The following is a 12,945-nucleotide window of genomic DNA, read 5'->3' as shown; positions in this document are numbered from 1 at the left end:
GATACAGTGAACTATTTTATTTTTAAATCTGTATCGAAATGACTTAAAGCATTTTTTATCAATAACTTGGTTTTAATTATTTATTTATTTTTATTCTTTGGTCACGTAGTTTAAATCGCCGTATGAACTTTCTTCATTTATTTTATTTTTTCTTTCTATCATTCTTTTTCCAATAGAAAATTTAATTACACTTATCTGTCATGATATTCAATTGTTTGAAAATTCCGATCTATCAGTTAAAAAGCAAAGGACGCAATAATCTATTAATATTCACTGTGCAGCGGTGTCAAAAGTGGATTTTTCGTTACCAGATGTGCAATTTTTTGCATAGTAATTTGAAAAATAAACTAACTACTTGTTGCTCTACGAACAAAATAACACAGATGAAGATTTAAATGAAAAACGGACTTATAATTACAAATTGAGAATTAGATATAATGAATGCAATAATGTGGACGAAGAAACGGCGCGATAAAACAAAAGAATTTAAATCGAAATTAATACATGAAATTTATAAAATGTAAGCCCAGGATGGGTTGTCACGAAGGATAACAGTACGGTGCGTGGAATATCGTCGGTACATCGACATACTGATGTACTGTAAGGGTGCTGAGGATGACAACGACACGTGCCGTGCTGAGAAAAGATTTGGCATCCCAGGCCAAAACTTCTGGTAATACGCTGACCATCGGAAATCACTTCGAAGCGGGACTGATCACTGAAGACAATTCTGCTCCAGTCTATGAGATTCCAGACCGGTCTGGAAGTGACCCAGACAGTGCTGTGAGGCCAGTCTTTCAGCCACCACATAGCCCGACAGCGAGGGGTGATGGTCTGGAGTGGCACTTCATTTCTTAGCAGGACCCGTTTGATTGTCAGCCGCGGTACCCTCGTAGAACGGCGGTACGTCGACGGCATTCTACGCTCCATGTTTTTGTTCTTTGTGAGAAGCCATCCTCGGCTTTCGTTCCAGCGAGGTAACGCCCATCCACAGGAGGCGAGAATTCTTACTGCATGTCTCCGTGCTTGCCAAACCCTACCAGCAGGGTCGTTGGATCTCGCCAAAATTGAGAACGTCTGAAGCATTATGTATAATTACTTGAATAACAGTAACACACGGACTTTATTTATGAAGTTCTTTCTCTTGAAACAACCATAAAATTTTTCTGAAGTTATAATGATTCGTATGTCTGTAAATGTACATCACATGTACCGATTTCTGTCCAATTCGGATAATTCCTTCGTAATGTGTGGTTTTTATTTGTCTAAGAGGAAAGAACTCACAGGCGCGCAACCCCACTTTTATCAGCGATCTGTCTTACTGTCTATGTATCTGTAGGGCTGAGAATACTACCAGATTTTTCGGTCACAGCTTGCTTTTTTTTTTTTTTTTTTTTTTTGAAGTTACAATTAAAAGTTTGTGATTCTTCCTCGTATCATACTTGTTGGTATTCCCTGACGAGTCCTGGCTCATCAAGTCAAGCAGTTATGTTATTGTTGTTGATGTTGTGGTCTTCAATCCTGAGACTGGTTTGATGCAGCTCTCCATGCTACCCTATCCAGTGCAAGCTTCTTCATCTCCCAGCACTTACTGCAACCTACATGCTTCTGAATCTGCTTAGTGTATTCATCTCTTGGTCTCCCTCTACGATTTTTACCCTCCACGCTGCCCTCCAATGCTAAATTTGTGATCCCTCGATGCCTCAGCACATGTCCTACCAGCCGGTCCCTTCTTCTAGTCAAGTAGTGCCACAAACTCCTCTTCTCCCCAATTCTGAATACAGATTTTTTTTTTTTTTGAATACAGTACCTCCTCATTAGTTATGTGATCTGGCCGGCCAGGGTGGCCGAGCGGTTCTAGGCGCTACAGTCTGGAACAGCGCTACCACTACGGTCGCAGGCTCGAATCCTGCCTCGGGCATGGCTTTGTGTGATGTCCTTAGGTTAGTTAGGTTTAAGTAGTTCTAAGTTCTAGGGGACTGATGACCACAGATGTTAAGTCCCATAGTGCTCAGAGCCATTATGTGATCTACCCATCTAATCTTCAGCATTCTTCTGTAGCACCACATTTCGAAAGCTTCTATTCTCTTCTTGTCCAAACCGTTTATCGTCAATGTTTCACTTCCATACGTGGCTACACTCCATACAAATACTTTCAGAAACGACTTCCTGACACTTAAATCTATAGTCGATGTTAACAAATATCTCTTCTTCAGAAACGCGTTCCTTGCCATTGCCAGTCTACATTTTATATCCTCTCTAATTTGACCATCATCAGTTATTTTGCTCCCCAAATACCGAAATTCCTTTACTACTTTAAGTGTTTCATTTCCTAATCTAATTCCCTCAGCATCACCCGACTTAATTCGACTACATTCCATTATCCTCGTTTAGCTTTTGTTGATGTTCATCTTATATCCTCCTTTCAAGACACTATCCATTCCGTTCAGCTGCTCTCCCAGGTCCTTTGCTGTCTCTGACAGAATTGCAATGTCATCGGCGAACCTCAAAGTTTTTATTTCTTCACCATGGATTTTAATACCTACTCCGAATTTTTCTTTTGTTTCATTCACTACTTGCTCAACATACAGATTGAATAACACCGGGAATAGGCTACAACACCGTCTCACTCCCTTCCCAACCACTGCCTCCCTATCATGCCCCTCGACTCTTGTAACTGCCATCTGGTTTCTGTACAAATTGCAAATAGCCTTTCGCTCCCTGTATTTTACCCTTGCCATCTTTAGAATTTGAAAGAGTATTGCAGTCAACATTGTCAAAAGCTTTCTCTAAGTCTACAAATGCTAGAAACGTAGGTTTTGCCTTTCCTTAATCTATTTTCTAAGATAAGTCGTAAGGTCAGTATTGCCTCACGTGTTCCAACATTTCTACGGAATCCAAACTGATTTTCCCCGAGGTCGGCTTCCAACAGTTTTTCCATTGTCTGTAAAGAATTCGCGATAGTATTTTGCAGCTGTGACTTATTAAACTGATAGTTCGGTAATTTTCACATCTGTCAACACCTGCTTTCTTTGGGATTGGAATTATTATATTCTTCTTGAAGTCTGAGGGTATTTCGCCTGTCTCATACATCTTGCTCACCAGATGGTAGAGTTTTGTCAGGGCTGGCTCTTTAAAGGCTATCAGTAGTTCTAATGGGATGTTGTCTACTTCCGGGGCCTTGTTTTGGCTTAGGTCTTTCAGTGCTCTGTCAAACTCTTCACGCAGTATCGTATCTCCCATTTCATCTTCATCCACGTCCTCTTCCATTTCCATAATATTGTTCTCAAGTACATCGCCCTTGTATAGACCCTCTATATACTCCTTCCACTTTTCTGCTTTCCCTTCTTTGCTTAGAACTGGGTTTCCATCTGAGCTCTTGATATTCATGCAAGTCGTTCTCTTTTCTCCAAAGGTCTCTTTAATTTTGCTGTAGGCAGTATCTATCTTACCCCTAGTGAGATAAGCCTCTACATCCTTACATTTGTCCTCTAGCCGTCCCTGCTTAACCATTTTGCACTTCACTTATAGGATAACCGCGCGAAATTGTGATTTATTATTACAAATTTAAGTTTTTTATTTGACTCACCCTCGTAGTATATGTTGTCACACTGCCATACGGCATGTGATGCTATTTTATGGGAACATCGTAGTTTGTGGTTATACCTCATTGTGACTCTCACTAATTTCCTACAGTTCTGCTTCAACAGCACTTTGCCTAATTTTATTTCTGTATGTTTTTTACTGTTCGCACAACGCCAGACCGAAAACCAGTAGAACACTTTTGTTAAGACTTTGAACGTCAACGTTGCTCAGAATTCCTTCGTCCTAAATCACTGTCTACTCTGGCTTCGGCTCTTGAGAAAGAATGGACTGCCATTCCCCCACAGGGATTCAGAAATTTGACTGAAACTGTTCCCAGCAGATTCAAGGCTTGCGCATGAAAGGCAGCAGAACTTCTGTTTCTAACACAGCTGTGGAATATGTACTGAATTTAAACATAGTGACCTACGATGAATTTTCTTTGATTTTTTCAAAATAGTGATATGATGTTGGAAATAAACCACTATGGGCTTATCAGTTATGGTGTCAATATTAAAAATCTGTGGGTACCCTGATTTTAAAATTTAAGAAAACTAAACTTTCACGTATGTTAGTCGAGCTGTAGACAGTCTCTACCGTCTTCGATCTCAACACTGGCTTGAATTCCATTTGACTGAGCAACATGTTCCATAACAGTACTTACGAGATGAGAAAAACTACAAAAGATTCATCTTTGTGTAGGATTTGCCCTACTTTTGAAATGTGGCAGACTGCCAGAGAGAATATGTAATCTACACCAATGTGGGAGTTTGACTTGTGAATGGTCGGAAGGAAAGATTGATTCATTCCCACATTTGTACCGTCAATCATTTGTTCCGTCATTTCTTTGTTCATTCATTTATTCATTACTTAATTCCAAACTTAAATTAGTATCTGATGGTGACCCACTGTCACTATCATTCAATTATACCTAAATGATTACACATCTGCCTGTACATGACTGCTACAATCAACAGACAGGTCGTTGATGCTACCATATGTTTACCCTTTGCCATTGGAGAGAGGACGAGGGCGTGGGTGGACCAGCCGCCAGCGCTGCACCCGAAGATGGTGACGTTGTCGGGGTCGCCTCCGAAGCTGGAGATGTTGTCCCGAACCCAGTGCAGCGCCAACACCTGGTCCTTGAAGCCCATGTTACCAGGAACCACGTCGTCCCCTGTACTCAGGAAGCCTGCAACAAAGTGAATACATACAATGCTGGTCGTTAAAGTTGTGACACGTGTAAGATAGCAAACGATACCAGTGTAGCAGCAAGAATGCATGATTACACTACTGTCCATTAAAATTGCTACACCACGAAGATGACGTGCTACAGACGCGAAACTTAACCGAAAGGAAGAAGATGCTGTGATATGCAAATGATTAGCTTTTCAGAGGATTCACACAAGGTTGGCGCCGTTGGCGACACCTACAACGTGCTGACATGAGGAAAGTTTCCAACCGATTGCTCATACACAAACAGCAGTTGAACGGCGTTCCCTGGTGATACGTTGTTGTGATGCCTCGTGTAAGAAGGAGAAATGCGTACCATCACGTTTCCGACTTTGATAAAGGTCGGATTGTAGCCTATCGCGATTGTGGTTTAACGTATCGCGACATTGCTGCTCGCGTTGGTCGAGATCCAATGACTGCTAGCAGAATATGGAATCGGTGGGTTCAGGAGTGTAATACGGAACGCCGTGCTGTATCCCAACGGCCTCGTATCACTAGCAGTCGTGATGACAGGCATCTTATCCGCATGACTGTAACGGATCGTGCAGCCATGTCTCGATCCCTGAGTCAACAGATGGGGACGTTTGCAAGACAACAACCATCTGCACTAACAGTCCTATGACGTTTGCAGCAGCATGGACTATCAGCTCGAAGACCATGGCTGCGATTACCCTTGACGCTGCACCACAGACTGGAGCGCCTGCGATGTTGTACTCAACGACGAACCTGGGTGCACGAATGGCAAAACGTCATATATTTTCGGATGAATCCAGGTTCTGTTTACAACATCATGATGGTCGCATCCGTGTTTGGCGACATCGCGGTTAAAGCACATTGGAAGCGTGCATTCGTCATCTGCGTACTGGCGTATAACCCGGCGTCATGGTATGGGGTGCCATTGGTTACACGTCTCGGTCACCTCTTGTTCGCATTGACGGCACTTTGAACAGTGGACGTTACATTTCAGATGTGTTATGACCCGTGGCTCTACCCTTTATTCGATCTCTGCGAAACCTTACATTTCAGGAGGATAATGCACGACAGAATGTTGCAGGGTCTTGTACGGACCTTTCTGGATACAGAAAATGTTAAACTGCTGCCCTGGCCAGCACATTCTCCAGATCTATCACCAATTGAAAACGTCTGGTCAATGGTAGCCGAGCAACTGGCTCGTCACAATACGTCACTCAATACTCTTGATGAACTGTGGTATAGTGTTGAAGCTGCATGGGCAGCTGTACCTGTACACGCCATCCAAGCTCTGTTTGACTCAATGCCCAGGCGTATCAAGGCCGTTATTACGGTCAGAGGTGATTTTTCTGGATACTGATTTCTCAGAATGTATGCACCCAAATTGCGTGAAAATGTAATGACATGTCAGTTCTAGTATAATATATTGGTCCAATGAATACCCGTTTACCATCTATATTTCTTCTTGGTGTAGCAATTTTAATGGCCAGTAATGTAAAGTTGCAGCTAATCTGGGATATATATGGTGAGAAAATTCAGTACACAGATCTGGCATCCAGCAATAATATCTTCATCCCATCTAAGCATCGACTCGAATTTTTCTTGTACGACAGATAAATATATGGCATTCAATACTATTCCGACTACGAGAGGTATCCAGAAAGCAGATTTGTTTTCACCTGCAGCAACAATGGGTGTTGTCTGAGCGTTTGTCCGTTCAGTCGGCATCCAGCCATGCCAACGTGAGGAATCTGTCGTTTCCAATTACTTCACAATAAAAGTTTTACACTGATGTACACTGTTAGTATGAGTGACATAAAAGTAGATATATTAGGTGTTGCGAAACAACTCAAATCACTTAAGAAAGGTAAGTCTTCTGGTCCAGATGGTATACCAATCAGGTTCCTTTCAGAGTATGGAGACACAATAGCAATCATACACAAACGCTCACTCGACGAAAGGTCTGTTCCTAAAGCCTGGAAAGTAGCACAGGTCATACCAATATTCAAGAAAGGAAACACGAGTAACCCATTGAATTACAGACCCATATCACTGACCTCAATTTGCAGTAGGATTTTGGAGCATATACTGTACTCGAACATTATGAATCACCTTGAAGAAAATAACTTATTGATACATAACCAACACGGATTCAGAAAATATCGTTCTTGTGCAACGCAGCTAGCTCTTTATTCCCATGAAGTAATGAGTGCTGTCGACAAGGGATCTCAGATCGATTCCATATTCGTAGATTTCCAAAAGGCTTTTGATACCGTTCCTCACAAGCGACTATTAATCAAGGTGCGTGCATATTGGAGTATCGTCTCAGTTATGTGACTGGATTCGTGGTTTCCTCTCAGAGAGGTCACAGTTCGTAGCAATAGACGGTAAATCATCGAGTAGAACAGAAATAATTTCTGGCGTTCCGCAAGGTAATTTCGTAGGCCCTCTGCTTTTCCTGATTTACATAAATGATCTAGGTGATAATCTCAGCAGCCGCTTTTGATTGTTTGCAGATGACGCTGTAATTTACCGTCTTGTAAAATCATCAAACGATCAATTCCAATTACAAAATGATCTAGAGAGAACTTCTGTATGGTGCGAAAAGTGGCAATTGGCACTAAACAAAGAAAAGTGCGAGGTCATCCACATGGGTACTAAAAGAAATCCGATAAATTTTGGGTATACGATAAATCGCACAAATCTAAGGGCTGTCAATTCGACTAAATAACTAGGAATTACAATTATGAGCAACTCAAGTTGGAAAGACCACATAGATAATACTGTGGGGAAGGCGAAATAAAGACTGCGCTTTGTTGGCAGAACACTTAGAAGATGCGGCAAACCCACTAAAGAGACAGCCTACATTACACTTGTCCGTCCTCTGCTGGAATATTGCTGCTCGGTGTGGGATCCTTACCAGGTTGGATTGACGGAGGACATCGAAAAAGTGCAAAGAAGGGCAGCTCGTTTCGTGTTTTCGCGCAATAAGGGTGAGAGTGTCACTGATATGATACGCGAGTTGGGGTGGCAGTCACTGAAACAAAGGCGGTCTCCTTTCAAAAATGGCTCTGAGCACTATGGGACTTAAAATATGAGGTCATCAGTCCCCTAGAACTTAGAACTATTTAAATCTAACTAACCTAAGGACATCACACACATCCATGCCCTAGGCAGGACTCGAACCTGCGACCGTAGCGGTCACGCGGTTCCAGACTGAAGCGCCTAGAACCGCTCGGCCACACAGGCCGGCGCGGTGTCCTTTGCCGCGCGATCTATTTACGAAATTTCAATCACCAGCTTTCTCTTCTGAATGCGAAAATATTTTGTTGACACCCACCTACTGAAGGAGAAATGATCATCATAATAAAATAACAGAAATCAGAGCTCTAACGGAAAGATTTAGGTGTTCCTTTTTCCCACGCGCCATTCGAGAGTGGAATGGTAGAGAAGTAGTATGAAAATGGTTCGATGAACCTTCTGCCAGGCACTTAAGTGTGAATTGCAGAGTAATCATGTAGATGTACATGTAGGTGACAAAATTCATGGGGCAGCGATGTGGCCGTGCGGTTCTAGGTGCTACAGTCTGGAACCGCGAGACCGCTACGGTCACAGGTTCAAATCCTGCCTCGGGCATGGATGTGTGTGATTTCCTTAGGTTAGTTAGGTTTAAGTAGTTCTAAGTTCTAGGGGACTGATGACCACAGATGTTAAGTCCCATAGTACTCAGAGCCATTATGTGATCTACCCATCTAATCTTCAGCATTCTTCTGTAGCACCAAATTTCGAAAGCTTCTATTCTCTTCTTGTCCAAACTATTTGTCGTCCACGTTTCACTTCCATACATGGCTACACTCCATACAAATACTTTCAGAAACGACTTCCTGAATTTAAATCTATACTCGATGTTAACAAATATCTCTTCTTCAGAAACGCTTTCCTTGCCATTGCCAGCCTACATTTTATATCCTCTCTACTTCGACCATAATCAGTTATTTTGCTCCCCAAATACCGAAATTCCTTTACTACTTTAAGTGTTTCATTTCCTAATCTCATTCCCTCAGCATCATCAGACTTAATTCGACTACATTCCATTATCCTCGTTTTGCTTTTGTTGATGTTCCTCTTATATCCCCTTTCAAGACACTATCCATTCCGTTCAACTACTCTTCCAAGTCCTTTGCTGTCTCTGACAGAATTACAATGTCATTGGTGAACCTCAAAGTTCTTATTTCTTCTCCATGGATTTTAATTCCTACTCCGAATTTTTCTTTTGTTTCATTCACTACTTGCTCAATATACACATTGAATAACACCGGGGATAGGCTACAACACTGTCTCACTCCCTTCCCAACCACTGCTTCCCTATCATGCCCCTCGACTCTTGTAACTGGCATCTGGTTTCTGTACAAATTGTAAATAGGCTTCTCGCTCCCTGTATTTTACCCCTGCCACCTTTAGAATTTGAAAGAGAGTATTCCAGTTAACATTGTCAAAAGCTTTCTCTAGGTCTACAAACGCTAGAAACGTAGGTTTGCCTTTCCTTAATCTAGCTTCTAAGATAAGTCGTAGGGTCAGTATTGCCTCACGTCTTCCAATATTTCTACGGAATCCAAACTGATCTTCCCCGAGGTCGGCTTCTACTGGTTTTTCCATTCGTCTGTAAAGGATTCGCGTTAGAATTTTGCAGCTGTGGCTTATTAAACTGATTTTTCGGTAATTTTCACATCTTTCAACATCTGCTTTCTTTGGGATTGGAATTATTATATTCTTTTTGAAGTCTGAGGGTATTTCACCTGTCTCATACATCTTGCTCACCAGATGGTAGAGTTTTGTCAGGACTGGCTCTTCCAAAGCTGTCAGTAGTTCTAATGGAATGTTGTCTACTCCCGGTGCCTTGTTTCGACTCAGTTCTTTCAGTGCTGTGTCAAACTCTTCACGCAGTATCATATCTCCCATTTCATCTTCATCTACATCCTCTTCTATTTCCATGATATTGTCCTCAAGTACATCGCCCTTGTATAGACCCTCTACATACTCCTTCCACCTTTCTGCTTCCCCTTCTTTGCTTAGAACTGGGTTTCCATCTGAGCTCTTGATATTCATACAAGAGGTTCTCTTTTCTCCAAAGGTCTCTTTAATTTTCCTGTAGGCAGTATCTATCTTACCCCTAGTGAGATAAACCTCTACATTTTTACATTTGTCCTCTAGCCATCCCTGCTTAGCCATTTTGCACTTCCTGTCGATCTCATTTTTGAGACGTTTGTATTCCTTTTTGCCTGCTTCATTTACTGCATTTTTATATTTTCTCCTTTCATCAATTACACTCAATATTTCTTCTGTTACCCAAGGATTTCCACTAGCCCTCGTCTTCTTACCTACTTGATCCTCTGCTGCCTTCACTACTTCATCTCTCAAAGTTACCCATTCTTCTTCTACTGTATTTCCGAAACTTCGCTAATTTTGATTTCAGTTCTTAATCTAGCTTCCAATGTCTTTGTTATCGTAGCACGTGGTAAATACGTGTCTGAGAACCTTACGTTCGCAGGTCGTGTCTCATAGTAATGCATCCTGACTAATTTGGTTAATTTAGGCATAATTTTTGTTTGTGATGACCACTTGTTAGCGCATTGTGACAATCGTTACATGTCATAGTTATTCTCGGCGTAAAACTTCCAAATTAGTTTCATAATTTCGTGAACGGTGCAATTATTAACAGTTCATTTTTATCAATGAATTCTTGTTCACTTGTTTCGGGTACTGAAGCCAAGTGATCGACTGTTTGCTGACCATGTGCATACTGGTGAGGTTTTTCCTTTACTCTTATATTTGTCTTGAATCTGTATGACAAGTGCACATGGGCGTGAATGTCGCTATTGAAAGATTCTTCTGACCCTTCCATAATTAACGAACAATCCTGCCGGGGTCTCCAAAACCCAGTTGTAAATGTAATTTCATAGCTCAGCCGAGAAGGATATTAAGAACAGCAACCATCACCCATTTATTAGTTATTTAGCTTAATAGTTTGTTTAGTTGAGTCTTGAATATACGTGATATTTTTACAAGAGCACATATTTAATATTTAATACGAGGATTGCCGCACGGGATTAGCCGAGCGGTCTTAGGCGCTGCAGTCATGGACTGTGCGGCTGGTCCCGGGGGAGGTTCGGGTCCTCCCTCGGGCATGGGTGTGTGTGTTTGTCCTTAGGATACTTTAGGTTAAGTAGTGTGTAAGTTTGGGGACTGATGACCTTAGCAGTTAAGTCCCATAGGATGTCACACACACGTAATACGAGGATTGGATCTTTAATGGAGGCAACTATTTATTTACAGCTGGTACAAAATAGATACGTGTTTCAAAGTAGTCACCAGCATAGTGTATAAGCTGTTGCCAGCGATGTGGAAGTCGTAGGATACTCTTAGCGGTGCCAGTTGTGTTGACAGTTGAATCAGCGCGGTCTATTGCCAGACGAATTCGTAACAGTTCTGAAGCGAATGCCCTCAAGTGTTTCTGTCTGTATCAGATATGGGCAACCACTGGTCACCCGTGAGCCTGAATGTTCAAATGGTTCACATGGCTCTGAGCACTATGGGACTTAACTTCTGAGGTCATCAGTCCCCTAGAACTTAGAACTACTTAAACCTAACTAAGCTAAGGACATCACACACATATATGCCCGAGGCAGGATTCGAACTTGCGACCGTAGCAGTCGCGCGGTTCCGGACTGAAGCACCTACAACCGCTTGGCCACAGAGCCCGGCCCTATCGCAACAAATAATGCCTGAAAAAAATAACGTTTTCAAAGTACATTCATTTTATGTTCACCCCATCTTCAGATGTTTACATTACGAGTTTCAAGATTTTAAACATGGCTGAAACATCAACTGTTGAAATTCTTCACGGTAAATGATGACAACCAAAGCAGTTGTGGATAAAGATTTATTAAAATTCTTGACCAATGTTTCGGTATATATAAATATACCTTCATCAGAATGCAATGGAGATAAATAAAACAATTGTGCCAAAGGCGTCGTCAGTAGTTAAGACATCAGCCGTGAGCCTGAATCACACAATTACTTAAATTCGCGGGCCACCTCGTTAAGTGGCGCTCCTACCGTGAAAACATTTACGCACCGTGAACACTGTTTCTTTACTTACGACTTTTTACAACAGCTTTCTTAAAAACATCCGATAGTATACAAACTATGTTCTCGACACGTAAATATATGTAAACTTCTGAAGACGGGCTGCCAGGGTATCTCGAAATATCATGAAAAAATAAGCGCCCATACAAGCAAGTAATTGAAATTACTTTATTATACGAGGGTTGGAACTTTAATAGTGGCAACTATTTATTTACAGCTCGTACAAAATAGATACGTGTTTCAGTATTGTACTGACCTTAAAAGTAGTCACCAGTATTGTGTACAACCCGTTGCCAGCGATGTGGAAGTCGTAGGATATTTCTTAGCAGTGCCAGTTGTGTTGACAGTTCGAGCGACGCGGTCTGTTGCCCGACGAATTTGTAGCAGTTCTGAAGCGAATGCCGTAAAGTGTTTCCTTCAGTTTAGAAATCGAGTTGAACTCACGAGGGCTTAAGTCAGGGGAGTGCAGTAGGTGGTTTAGCACTTAGCAGCTCCATCAGTCAAACAAATCAGTAACAGCTAACACTGTACGTGCTTGAGCATTGTCCTGCAAAATGATGGTCAGGTCCTGCAGAAAGTGTCATCATTTCTGTCTCTATGCTGTTCATTTTTGGAACAAAAGCTGCGACGTTCCTTCCGTATGAGCGATGACGACAACTTGGAATCGGAGTTGAAGTTTTTAAAGAGGACAGGGCTTTTAGGCGGAATATAAACCACGCTAATAAAAATGACGAGGAACCGCCTTCTCACTCCGTTAGGTTACCTTTCGTCTCTGGGCTCACTGACTGCATAAGCAGAATTCTAGAGAAAAACGGTATGCGAACATCTTTCTTTAGTCAAAGCAAAGTAAAAGATTTTTTTCTGACGAAAAACCGATGCACCTGACAGTCTCCACATTGCAGGTGTCTATCGAGTGACATGTGGCTGCGGCACAGTCTATATAGGCGAAACGGGAAGAACTGTTAGGGAAAGCTTTAACGAACACGAACGACACACGCCACTAAAACAAAATGT

General features: G+C 41.9%; 1 protein-coding gene across 1 annotated transcript in view; it reads right to left on the bottom strand.

Annotated features, from left to right (window-relative positions):
* LOC126424927 (juvenile hormone esterase-like) overlaps positions 1–12,945 on the bottom strand; it is a 148,084-nt gene that overhangs the window by 76,043 nt on the left and 59,096 nt on the right. Inside the window, exon 4 of the mRNA XM_050087771.1 lies at positions 4,589–4,774. Coding sequence (XP_049943728.1) covers positions 4,589–4,774 — 186 coding nt within the window. The remainder of the gene's footprint in view (positions 1–4,588; positions 4,775–12,945) is intronic.

This window comes from Schistocerca serialis, chromosome 10, assembly GCF_023864345.2.
Source record: "Schistocerca serialis cubense isolate TAMUIC-IGC-003099 chromosome 10, iqSchSeri2.2, whole genome shotgun sequence".
NCBI lineage: Eukaryota > Metazoa > Arthropoda > Insecta > Orthoptera > Acrididae > Schistocerca > Schistocerca serialis.
The sequence above is the reverse complement of the archived record's forward strand: the minus strand, read 5'-3'. Positions and strand labels throughout refer to the sequence as shown.